This window comes from Peromyscus californicus, unplaced genomic scaffold, assembly GCF_007827085.1.
Source record: "Peromyscus californicus insignis strain IS unplaced genomic scaffold, ASM782708v3 Scaffold_15__1_contigs__length_86483966, whole genome shotgun sequence".
Taxonomy (NCBI): domain Eukaryota; kingdom Metazoa; phylum Chordata; class Mammalia; order Rodentia; family Cricetidae; genus Peromyscus; species Peromyscus californicus.
In genome coordinates, this window is record NW_026294447.1 from 78,617,064 (window position 1) to 78,630,381 (window position 13,318).

General features: G+C 44.8%; 1 protein-coding gene across 1 annotated transcript in view; it reads right to left on the minus strand.

Moving 5' to 3' along the window:
* Positions 1 to 13,318, minus strand: part of Fntb (farnesyltransferase, CAAX box, beta) — a 104,540-nt gene that overhangs the window by 88,207 nt on the left and 3,015 nt on the right. The window contains exon 2 of the mRNA XM_052739535.1: positions 12,632 to 12,706. Coding sequence (XP_052595495.1) covers positions 12,632 to 12,706 — 75 coding nt within the window. The remainder of the gene's footprint in view (positions 1 to 12,631; positions 12,707 to 13,318) is intronic.

The following is a 13,318-nucleotide window of genomic DNA, read 5'->3' on the forward strand; positions in this document are numbered from 1 at the left end:
CCAGAAGTCCTGCCTATCCTCTCCTGCCTAGCTATTGACCATTCAGTTCTTTACTAAGTCAATCAGAAGATGCCTTGACAGAAACACATCTTCACAGTGTACAAAAAGCTTATCCTACAATACTGGGTCATATCTAAAGATTCAGTATTTTATGTAACAAGCTTCTTTGCTTAAGAACTAGAAACTGGGTTTGGGAATTTAGCTCAGTGGTAGAGCGCTTGCTTAGCAATCGAAAGGTCCTGGGTTTGGTCCTCAGCTCTGGAAAAAAAAAAAAGAACTAGAAACTTAACATTTCAATCTTAAAGTGGAGTCATTGACAGAATAGATGGAAGGATTTTGTAGCAGATTGTTAAATGCATGATGGGACACAGAACAATTGTAAATTTTATTCTAGAAATAGAATGTGTGTGTGTGTGTGTGTGTGTGTGTGTGTGTGTGTGTGTGTGTGTTGCTGGGGGCTGAACCTAGGGCCTTGCATGTGTTAAGCAAGCACTCTATCCCTGAGCTACCTCTCAGGCCCAGAAATCCTTTTCTGAAATCCAGTCTCCCCTGTAGTGAGATTCGGAAGATGTTAATAAGATCCTGGCAAAAGTCCCCTGCAGGAGAGCATTAGTTCAGTAAATAAACACTTACTGAGTCTCTGTTGCGTACCTGTTCCATGCTAGGCACTGAGTTAAGTGCTTAGGAGAGAGTGCTGAACAAGCCAGTTGATCTCTGCCCTATGGGTCTTGTGACCTACCAGAGGAAACAGACACTAACAGAGTAGAATTGTCTCATTACAGTTCAGGAAGACGAACATGGCAGAAAAAACACAGAGTGTTGCAAGACTGCGTAAGAGGTCAGACCTGAGGCAGGCTGGAGGAACTGGAGACTCATGAGGAAATAAGCTAGCTAAACTAGGGTATAGGCCCGGGGAAAATCCAAGGACCAGCAAAAGTCAAGAGAAACCAGCCATGAAAACACGAAGAGTTTGTAAGTGTATAAGCATCAAGAAGATCGGTCAGCCTTGGACCAGCAACAGCCTTCCTCTGGGTTTGCTAAAGCCGCTGGCTCCCGAAGCAGAATGACCGTCAATATTGGCATCCTTGAGGGAAATGGTGTACTTCAAAGGGACCCTTTCCACGATGATAATTAATGGCCACTCCAGCTTGGACTGCATGCGGATGGTTTGGGTTCATTTTACTGAAATTTCTGTTGTTTATGTGTTTTTTTTTCTTTCCTATGTTGAATTTTGATTCGTATTTCTTAGAAGATAATTTTAAAATGTTGATGGTGCTAATTTGCACTTGGAAAAGCAAGAAAAATGTTAATGTCCTAAATGAACCACTAGAGGGCACCTGTGGACCCCCCCAAACACACACACACACACACACACACACACACACACACACACACACACACACACACGGCATGGAATAAACTTCTAATGGACTCTAGGTACATTACTCATCCATGCCCTTTGTCAAGATGAAATTTCTTTTAACATCTTGTGAAACTATGTAATATATATAGCAGAACATCTGGGAAATGGAAGAGCTCATCTGGTACCCGGCTAGGTAATTAGTTTCCTGGCACACAGTTATTCTCCTGTCATCTGTGCCCTCCTGCTCTGCATCCCAGACCCTTGGCAATCCTCAGGATTGACTGATAGAGGTGGCTCAGCCCTACTCAAGGGACAGCCCCCTCCCCCTTTTCTTGTCCTCACTCCAAGACTTGAAGTCTCCCTTGCCTCTCCTAAAACATCAGCTTTCCCCTTTATTTGATAAAGCCTGACACTTCAAACATATTATTTGAGGTTCACTTTGAACTCTGCTCCCTCTGATTTTTTATTGCTCATTTGCTTGGGCTGCAGATGGTTTGAGTTTTTACTCAAATACCTGATATTGTTTTTTCCCAAATCAAAATGAGCAAACATCCTTGAAGAGTTCAAGCATCTGTTAAACTCTGTATTGCTGGATCCAAGGGCAATTCTCAAGTCATCCTGCTTGATGTCCTGGCAATATTGGCATGGTTGATCTTTACCTCGGTGAACCACTTTCTTTTTTTAAAATCTTTATTTGATGATGATGATGATGATGATGATGATGATTGATGATGATGATGATGTGATGATGGTGATGATGATGATGATGATAGTGATGATGGTGGTGATAATGATGGTGATGATGGTGGTGATAATGATGGTGGTGATGATGATAGGTGTGTGTATGGGAGGGGACACGTGTGCCCTGCTTTGCGTGGAGGGGTGTTGGTTCTCTCCTTCTACCTTTGTGTGAGCTTCAGGGATCAAACTCAGGTCCCCAGGCTTGCACTGCAAGTGCCTTTACCTGCTGAGTCACCTACTGGCCCAAGGCTTGCTTTTCTTTCTTAGTAAAACTTTTTTGTTTTATGTGTGTGTGTGTGTATTTATGTGTATGTTTTATTTCCTTAGTACACACCAGTGCACACTCGCTAATTTGCGTGTGTACACACGCACATATCTGTATATGTATGTAGGTGCACCATGCCACAGCCCACATATGGAGGTCGGAGATAAACTTGCAGGGTGCCTGTTTTTTCCTCCCATCATGTGAGCCCCTGAGGACGGAACCCAGGTTGTCATGCTTGGTGGCAAGTGCCTCTAACCCGTGGAACCATTTTGCAAGCCCCAACACTTTCTTTTGTAGAACCTAATACTGGGTGTCCTCTGATACCCTGACTTTGAACACCCCAGGATTCAGTGTTTGGACATCTTCTCCATCTACACTCCCTCGTCTATGAACTGAGTCAGTCAGTGCTTTCAATTCTACCAGCCGGTCGAAAACCTGGATCTCTGGCACTGCAATTTATACCCCATGCCAAGTCTAGTTCCACTTGGATAGCTGTAGGAAACTCAGATTTAATAGGGCCACAGAGAGATGTTTCCAAACCTGTGCTCTTCCCCAGCTCAGTTACAACTCCATCCTTCCTGTTACTCCAGATGCCTTGGAGCCATGGCTGACATCCTTCTTTCTCTTGCTGCCCGTGAATGCCATTAGCAAAGGATCCAGCACCTGACCACTGCCTCCCCAGTCCACTGTTAGGGTTCCCTCTGAACCCCATCTTTTGTTACTTAGAGCCTCACAGTGATCCCTTAGTCTCCCCTGCCTCCAGTCTCGTCCCCCATACTCGAATGCAAACCTCATACAGATTCGAAAGTCGAAACTAGTCCTCAGCCTGAAGGTAGCAGATGGCAGAGCCTTTGGAGGTGATTAGATTACATGGATGGCGCCCCCCTGGATGAGATTAGTGCCCTTATGTAACAGGATTCAGGCAGGTCCTATCCCTCTTCTTTCACACAAGGGTAGAGAAAGAAGCTGATATTTATGAATGAAGAAGCAGACCTTCACCAGACACCGAATACACAGGCACAGGAGGTCCCGACCTCCAGAATGTCAGAAAACAAAGGTCTGAATTTTTTATGGGTTTTTACTCTTTGTTTTTGTTTTAGTTTAGACATGGTCTCCTGTGTGTGTGTGTGTGTGTGTGTGTGTGTGTGTGTGTGTGTGTAGTCTTAGATGGCTTGGAATTCATGTAGACCAGACTAGCTTGACCTCATAGAGACCCACCTGTCTCTGCCTCCCAAATGCTGGGATTGAATACATGTGCCATGCCAGGCAAAGGTCTGTTGTTTATAAGCAGCCTAGTTTATGGTATTCTGTTACAGCAGCCTAAAAGGACAATTTTGAAAACCCAAAACCCATATTAAATCTTTTAAAATGAAAACCAAAAAAAAAAAAAAAAAAAAAAAAATCTTTTAAAATGTAAGCAAAGTCACCCCTTAGAAGACATCATCTCAGAGTCAAGGTCAAGGTGGCCTATAAGGCTCCAACCACCACCCAACCCTCTTTCCTGCATTCTCTCCTGCTTGCTGACACTGGCCCCCTCATCTCCTAACACCTATGTGGATGGACACACACACACATACACACACACACACACACACACACACACACACACACACACACACACACACACACCTGCCATGAAAGCCTTCTTGCTGTTCTTCATGCACCTTGGTGGACTCCAGTCCTTGGGCACTTTCATCCGCCATTCCCTCTCCTTGTGGTCATCTGCCTCCAACTGTGCCTGTGGCTTGCCTTTCACTTTGTAATTTTGTTTTTGTTTTTGTTTTGTTTTGTTGTGTGAAACAGGTGTTCTCTGTGTAGCTCTGGCTGTCTGGTAACTCACTTTGTAGACCAGGCTGACCTCGAACTCACAGAGACCTACTCCCTCTGCCTCCTGAGTGCTGGGATTAAAAGCATGTGCCACCACCCCCTCACCCCGACCCCCATTTTTCTTTCCTTCCTTCCTTTCTTCTTTCTTTCTTTCTTTCTTTCTTTCTTTCTTTCTTTCTTTCTTTCTTTCTTTCTTTCTTTCTTTCTTTCTTTCTTTCTTTCTAGACATGTTTTCTCTGTGTGACAGCCCTGGGTGCCCTGAAACTCACCTTGTTGATCAGGCTGGCCTGAACTCACTGCCTCTGCCTCATGAGTGCTGGGATTAAAGGCATGCATACCACACCCAGCTTAAACTCTTTCTTCTAGAAGTTACCTTGGTCCTGGTATCTTATCACAGCATTGTGACAAAGACAAAAGTGAATACCAGGAACTCTTGCTGTGACGATCTGGCCATGCTGTATTTTGGAAGAATGTGCGAGACTGAGATTTTGGACTCGGAATGCTGTAAGTGGGGCTTAATAGGTCATCCTGGGAGAAGCTTGGAAGAGAACAGTGCGAAGAGCAGTGTAGACTCTGGAGGCCCAGCCCAAGAGGCTTCAGAGGGGAGCGATATTAGTAACTGGGCTAGAGAGCATTCTTGTGATATTTTGGCAAGGAATATGGTTGCTTTCTGCCCTTGTCTTAAGAATCTGCCTGAGGCTAAATTGAAGAGTATTGGATTAATACCTGACAGAGGAGATTTCATGACAGTCCAATATTAATTCTGTCAGGTGGTTATTAATGATCCTTTTTATGCAGATCCACAATGAAAAAGATCAAGTAGAGCAAAAGAAATATAAAATGTACAGTTTGGAGGGAAAAAGGCACCAGGAGATATAATGTTGGAGCTAAGGCTTGTGCTGAAAAAGATGAGAAGATTAAAGAAAGGGCTGTTCCAAAGTGGAATAAACAGGGGTGGCCTCAGTGTAAGACCCCACCCCGCTAAGCTTCCAACTACTGTAAAAAGGAAAAGCCTGAGGAATTCTCTGCTTCTGAAATGACACAACAAGGGAAAGCTTCTGCAGATTTGGGGGGCCCGGGCTTTACCCCAAGTGGTCAGCAAACTTGACAGTGTTATTCCCGTGGTTCCAGCCTTAGAGTCATGAAGGATACAGGAGCAAAGGGGTTGTGGAATCTTCCTCTGCCGTGAAAGAGAGCCACTGGAGCCAGGAATATGGTGGGAGGGTATCTACAGGGAGGCCCTTAGAGGCCCTCCTGTGAACCTGTGAAAGTGAAGCCTGGATTGTGTCGGAGACCTCAGGATGGTGGAGATACCAGAGCCATGAGGCATCTGCTAAGGAGAGCTACACACAGGGGATGGAACCAGCCCAAGAGTGAGAAGTGTCCTGCAGTCACCAAAGCCAGAATGTTGAAGTCATCTAAGCCCTTTGACATCAGACATAGAGCTGCAGAATTCAGAGTCTGCCCTGATAAGTTTCGGTCTTGCTTTGGTCCAGTATTCCTCACTATGCCCCCTTTCCTCCCTTTTGGAAAAGCAATGTATATTCTGTGCCATTATACACTGAACATGTGTATTTGCTTTTTTATTATTCTACAGGGAGTTATAATTAAGAAATTACCTTGAGGGGCTGGAGAGATGGCTCAGAGGTTAAGAGTACTGACTTCTCTTCCAGAGGTCCTGAGTTCAATTCCCAGCAACCACATGGTGGCCCACAACCATCTGTAATGAGATCTGGTGCCCTCTTCTGACCTATAGTCATACATGCTGTATACATAATAAATAAATCTTAAAAAAAAAAAGAAAAGAAATTACCTTGAGTCTCAGAAGAGACTTTTTGGACTTTTAAACATTGTTGAGACTGTGCTAGACTATGGGGCTAAACGTATTTTGCAATATGATATGGCTATAAGCCTGTGGGGCCAGAGAGTAGAATGTGCTGCTTGGATGAGAATGGCCCCCATAGGCTCATGTGTTTGAATACTTGGTTCCCAGTTGGTAGAACTGTATGGCCTTATTGGAGGAGGTGTGTCACTGGGGGGTGAACATCAAAGTTTCAAAAGACTCTTACTATTCCGTGTCTCTAGACTCCAAACCTCTGAAACTGTAAGCCTTAAATTAAACTCTGACTTCCTTCAGTGATGAACAGCAATGCTGAAGTGTGAGCCTAATAAACCCTTTCCTCCTCAACTTGCTCTTTGGTTGTGGTGTTTCATCAAAGCAATAGAAACCCTAATTAAGGACGGGCAGTAGTGGCGCATGCCTTTAATCCCAGCACTCAGGAGGCAGAGGCAGGCGGATCTCTGTGAGTTCGAGGCCAGCCTTGTCTACAGAGCGAGACCCAGGAAAGGCACAAAGCTACACAGAGAAACCCCGTCTCAAAAAACCATATATATATATATATATATATATATATATATATATATATATATATATATATATATACCCTAACTAAGACAACACAGTTATGAGTTGGTGGGGATGGAGAGACATTTTCTTTAGTGGAGTAGCTCCCAGAAATGCACACCTGTTCCTGAAAAAAAAAAAAAGCAAACAAACAAACAAAACCCTCCCATCCAACTGCTGTAAACAACTCTAACAAAACTCATTAGCTCTCACACATATAACAGAAGGCATGAAGAGAGAAAAGAAATAACTGAGAAGGGACTAGATAGGTTAGAAACAAGAGAGGCTAATGGGCGGGTACGATTAAAATATTTTACATACATGGATGCAAACATAATGAAATCCACTACTGTGTATAATTAATATATGCTAACAAAAACATTTAACGACAATAATAATACAGATTGTCCCAGACACCACCAGCCCAATTGCTGAATGAGACTCACTGAGATGGGGCCCACACAACCACAGTTTTAAAGTCCTGTAAATAATGCCGCTGTCCAACTAACGTGGACAGAAACGCTCACTGTCCATCGGAGCCCTACTGTCTTTCTAGAGAAAAGAGGGGCTTCTGGGAAGTGACTGCCCTACAGTCCATTGCACTTAGGTCAATGGAATGCAGAGGTGCGTCCATTAATGCAGGCCCGGTCCTTCAAAACATTCTACTCATCCTCTTCCAGCCGAGTGCTGATGCCTAGAGCAACCCTCCACTCAAAGGAACTTCAAGCCTCATGTTCTAAAAAATTAAAACTCTCAATTAACAAATAAGTTTCTCAGTGTTCTACTCTACTGGACCAAAGCAATCCCTTTATAGATTCCAAATTATTTTCTGGACAAATAGTCTGGTCTTTTTCTTTTCTTTTTTCTTTTCTTTTTTTTTAATTTTGAGAGTGTTTTATCTGCTCCATGCAGTCTCTCTGGAGTATGCTAACCACAGTGGGACCTCTCTCCTCTCTTCTGTTGACAGAGCCTTTCCTCCCGATTAATCCTGGGTGGATGCACAAATCCACAGTGAAAACCAGACTGCAATCTGGTTGTGTTAGGGGATGGCTGTGCTTGATTTTTTGCTGCAAGGTGGGTCTTAATAAAGAGTCACATCTTGCTTTTAAACTGTGTCCCGGCTGGGAGTCCTTTGTTTAAGGTAGTAGGTCATCCGCCATCCCAAGTGCTTAAAAGAACTTGTGGAGCGGAGTCCTCCCCCAACTTGCTGTTCATTGGACTTTTGTGAGGGGGAAATAAACCTTTAGGGTATGAACCTTTGGGATTTATGTGGTTATGTAGCCCAGGATAGTCTTGAACTCTCAAGCCTCTCGCCTCAACCTCCCTCTTAGAAATGAACACCACTATGCCTGGCTCCCCGAAAAGATTCTTGGCTGCAAATCACATCTTGTTCCCTCAAACCTAACTTTTTTTTTTCCAGACAGATTTTCACAGTGTAGCCCTACCTGGCCCAGAACTTGACATGTAGACTAGGCTGACTTTGAAACTCAGAGATTCGCCTGTCTCTGCCTCCAGAGTGCTGGGATTAAAGGTGGCACCAGCACCCCTGGTTAAAACCTAACTTATTATTTTTTTTTTTTTAAGATCAAGGACAATTTTTGTTTGTTTGCTTATATGGGTTTTTGTTTGTTTGTTTGTTTTTGAGACAGGGGTTCTCTGTGTAGCCCTAACTGTCCTGGAACTCTCTCTATAGATCAGGTTGGCCTCGAACTCAGAGTTCCACCTGCCTCTGGAGTGCTGGGATTAAAGGCGTGAACAACCATCACTGGGCATGATCAAGAACAGTTTTACTAGAATTTAAAAGAAAAAAGCCAGGACAGGCAAGCTGTAAATTTCAACAGTTGTCCAGAGGAGGGGAAAGGAGGAGAAAAGAAAATGTCTGTGCCAGTTGAGTTCAGCCAGCATGGAGGTTTGCCACGTGGCCAGGGAGGGGGGACTTTAGAAAAAGAGCAAGGAATCCCAAAGGTTCTGGCCAGCAAGCGAAAGAAAGGAAGAGGCAGAGAAACAAACAGGAAAAGTTGCACCTTCCAAACCCTGAAAGGTGCTGAACTGGCCCAACCTCCCACTGCTTGGCTCAAAGGGACTGCCCCAGGGGAAGGGTTCTGGGAAGGGAAAATTCAGTCTGGAACTGAATTCTGACAATAAGTATTTAAGATGACGTGTATCTCATGGTTGCTGGTTGCAAGTCATGTCTCATAAAGGGAAAGATCTCATTTCTGAGACATTCCCATTACAAAATCCTCCACATGGAGGCCGCCCGCTAGGAAGCTGTGAGAAGCACCCCACAGCTCTCATTTCTTGCTGTGAGACAATGAAACGATTCCTAAAGCTCTGGCCACACAGGAAATTATGTGTGATGAGGCTTCTCAGGTTTGGTGTCTATTATGGGCTCAATGGTAGGTAGATCCCCCCAAGCCTGTGTGGTCATCTGAACCTAGGACTCCAAGTCCTAAACCCTGTTCTCAATTAACAGAGAGACCTTCTTTGATAGAAATTAAAGTAAAAATAACCACAGGATGCTTAAAAAACAACAACAACGGCGACAAGAAATATCAGAAATCTTTAGAGATGTCCTTACAGGAGGAAGACTTCCTCACTTTATCATGAAGAAACAAATCTGATAGAAGGAATGATTTTCTGGAATCTAATAATGCCTTGACAGGTTTGAGAACACCAGTGTGATCTGTTTGAATGACAGTTGACCTGGGCATTCTAACGCACTTACACATTTAATGCCAACTCTAGTTTATCTTGGGGTCCAATCGTTGGACTTCATAAGAAGAGCCCGGGTTTACTTTCCCTCTGGGAGGCACTGGTTCTGCCTAGATAAACCTGTGTTTCCAGACTTGCAAATATGATCGGCACCTAAAGAAAGCCCTCTGGGGCTTGGGTCTAGCTCAGTGGTTTCCTAGTACTTGGCTTTGTTCCCCAACACTGCAAAACAAGATGAAGAAAAAACACTGTGGGTGCTTTGTTTTAACCTTGCTTATGGTTTCTTTGTTTATAATTTCTGCACATATAGACTTTAAAAAGGTAGCTTAGGCTCGGCATGGTGGGGCACATCTTTAATCCCAGCACTCAGAGGCAGAGGAAGGTAGATCTCTGTGAGTTTGAGGCCAGCCTGGTCTACATAGTGAGCTCCAGGCCAGCCAAGGCTGTATAGACCCCATTTTGGAGGGGGAAATGATAATTAGAGTAACCCAATATGGCTGGTATATTTTCATTAATATATATTTAAAATGTGTATGTGTGTATAAGTGTGTGTGTGCCTACTCACAAGTGTGGATGTCAGAGGGAACCTATGTGGAGCTGGTTCTTTCCTGCCACCTTTATGAGGATTCTGGGAATTAACTTGGGTTATCAGACTTGCACAGCAAATGTCTCCACCCACTAAGCCCTCTCGCCAGTCCCCTGGTTCATGTCTATATATGAGGAAGAGATCAGGAATTAGACACACACAGAAGAAAGACTATCTATGCAGGAAGATGCCATCTCCAAGGTAGAAACAGAGGACTTAGAAGAAACAACCTTGTCAACACTTCATTCTAACTTCTCACCTCCAGAATTGTGGGAAAATAAACATTTGTTTGTTTGTTTGTTTTTCAAGCCACCCAGTCTGTGACACTTTGTTACAGCAGCCCTAAGAGTGGCGGCCAGGAAACTGAGGGCAACTGGAAAGTCATTTTGTATCAACACAAATCACCACCACAGTTATATTTCCTTTGTTTCCTAGCCTTAAGCTATCCGCATCTCTAAGAACTTGTTTTTTTCCGTTTCAGAGTCACTTTTTCCCATTTCAGGATCAGACAGACATGTAATTCTGACACAGGGAGATTGAGGTATAAAGACTGCTATGAGTCAGCCTAGGTTACCACATGATACGTTCTGGTCCAACCTGAGCTACAATGTGACACCCTGCCCTTCTCCTTTTCTCCTTCCCACCTAAAGAAAACAGAAAGAAGTAGGAGGGTGGTACTGACATGGGGGCTGTGTGTGTGCATGGCGGGGGGGTGCAGTGGGGGGTGTCTGTCATATTTCTTCTGTTTCTAAGCTGGAATCTTCCTGAAAGGTGGGCACTCCACCCACTGTCATGCGCGCTTGGACACATGAGGACGAATCTGAAAGAGATGTTGAGAACAAAGCTAACGAGGAGCCTGTGGACCAGCTGTGCTGTCTCAGTGGTGGGTGGGCTGCCCACCGAGCATTGCTCCAGCTAGTCGGCTGTTGCTATGGCAGATCCCACAGTGGTGCCCTCGGGAGCATGCTCAGTGTGGCTGGTGTGGGGTGGGGGGTGAGTCGGAAGACTTGTCTTCCTGGCAAATGAATCAGTATAATTGAGTGACTGCTTCTAGAAGGCTTGTGGGATCTGCAGTCATTTCAGCAATCACTCTTTTGATGTCTCTCAGCTCCACTGAGACTTCCTCAGTCCAAGCTGAAGACAACTAGGGAGGATGTCAAAACGTCGCACAGTGTGCCTGGGTTGCAGGGTGGTGAAAGTCAACTTGGTCGCCTCCACTGATCTGCGTAATTCTTTGGCTAACATTGTCTCGACATCTCAGCACCTCCATCCCACGATACTCACAGCTCTGGTCCAGGGATGGGAATCTTGGGCTGTCAGGCAGGACTGCTGTGGGGCCCTGAGGGATCATACTCTTACCTTACAAACACACCCATACAAACTCACACCTGTGGGACCCTCTGTACCCCTGTTGCTGGCTGGTCTAGGCCAGCCCCCTCATCTCTCTAGTTCTGTCTTGTTTGAGAAAGGGTCTCACAGTGCATCCCAAGCTGACCTTGAACTCAAAACATGCCTGCCTTATCCTTTCCAGTAGCTGGGGTTATACCACCATGCCCAGAACACACTTTTCTTTTCTTCTTCTCCTTCTTCTTCTTCTTCTTCTTCTTCTTCTTCTTCTTCTTCTTCTTCTTCTTCTTCTTCTTCTTCTCCTCCTCCTCCTCCTCCTCCTCCTCCTCCTCCTCCTCCTCCTCCTCCTCCTCCTCGTGTGTGTGTGTGTGTGTGTGTGTGTGTGTGTGTGTGTGTGTGTGTGTGTCAGAGAAGAACTTACTGGAGTCAGTTCTCTCCTTCCACCTTGTGGTACCCAGGGATTGAACTCAGGCTACCAGGCTTGGTGGCCAATACCTTTTCCCAGTCCCCTCTCTCCCCTATTCCTCACTGAGCATCTCACTGGCCCTTTTAAAATTACTGTTTATTTATTTATTTAGTCAGGATTTCACTATGTTATTCTGGCTAGAACTTGACATGTAGACCAGGATGGCCTTGAAGTCACAGTGCTTTTCCAGACTCTACCTCCCAAGTGCTAAGATTATAAACATATGCTACCAGGCCCAGTAAATATATAGCGCCGGGGTGACCTCAATCCTGAAATTCTCCTGCCTCATTCTTTTCAGCATTTGTTTACTGATGGGCACCACTACTGCTGGGTCCCTTTATTTGTAAAGATTGATTAATCTATATGTATGTGTGTGTGTGTCCTCTCTCTAACTGTCTCCGTGTGTGTGTGTGTGTGTGTGTGTGTGTGTGTGTGTGTGTGCGCGCGCGCGCACATGTGCCTGTGGAGAACAGACGAGAGCCTCAGATCCTCTGGAGTTGGAGTTACAGGCAATTGTGAGCCATCCAGTGTGGGGCCTGAGAACCAAATTCCAGTCCTCTGCCAGAGCAGGCAGCAAGTACTCTTAATCACTGAGTCCTATCTCTCTAGCACTCTCCCCCCCCCCCATGCATTTACACAAACAGTGTAAGCTACTAAATTTGAAATCAGCCCGGTATGATGAAATAGTCTCATTTTTTTCTTTTTCTTTTTCTTCTTTTTTTTCCCCAGTAATCCCCAACCCCACTGGAATCATTCCGAATGCTTCATTCATTTTCCTGTCTTGCCTAGAGAACACAATTTCTTTAAAAATAAAGTTTCCCTTTGGACTGAGAGAGCTACCTCATCTCAAATGTCTTTCCTGCTTTCTGACAGAGCAGCAGAGAACCACTACCATCCCCAAGAGAGAGAACAGTACTCACAGTGGAGCAACCGGAAAGCAGCCAGGGTGCCTAAAGGGGAGGGCTGCAGGCAGCTTCCGCTCTGTGCTCTTTGCCCTGGTGAGTGGGGGAAAAAAAATAAGAGCAAATTAGGCCTCCGTTCAGCAAAAATATCCCTAGCCATCATCTGAGGACTATTTTTATAGCTCAGGGAAGCAGAAAGAAAACACCAATGGTATTTTCTCTACCTCAGGATTTATCAAGTCAAGGACCATGCTAAACAAAGTCCTTTCTCCACACCACCTTATTTTTAATAATCCTATAAGATTGTCACCCTGAATACCCTTATTGTGAGGTGAGGAAAGTGAGAATCAAGGTTTCAAAGATGTTGAGCAGAGCACTGGGAGAACTCATGTGTCTCACCCCAGAACCCCCAGAATGCCCTGGAAGCCCAACAAAAACTCAATGAAGAGAAACGAACCTGTGAGTCTTTTTTTAATTATCCCATTTATTTATCTTTACATTTTATTTTATGTGTGTGGGTGTTTTGCCTGCATGCCTATCTGCATCATATGCATGCCTGGTGCCTGCAGACTAGAAGAGGGCCTCGGACCCCCTGGGACTTGAGTTAAGAGGCCTGTAAGCATCCATGTGGGGCTTGTATGCTGTATTAAGAATTGAACCTCTAGAAGAGCAGCCAGTGTCCCCAACCCCTGAGCCATAGCTCCA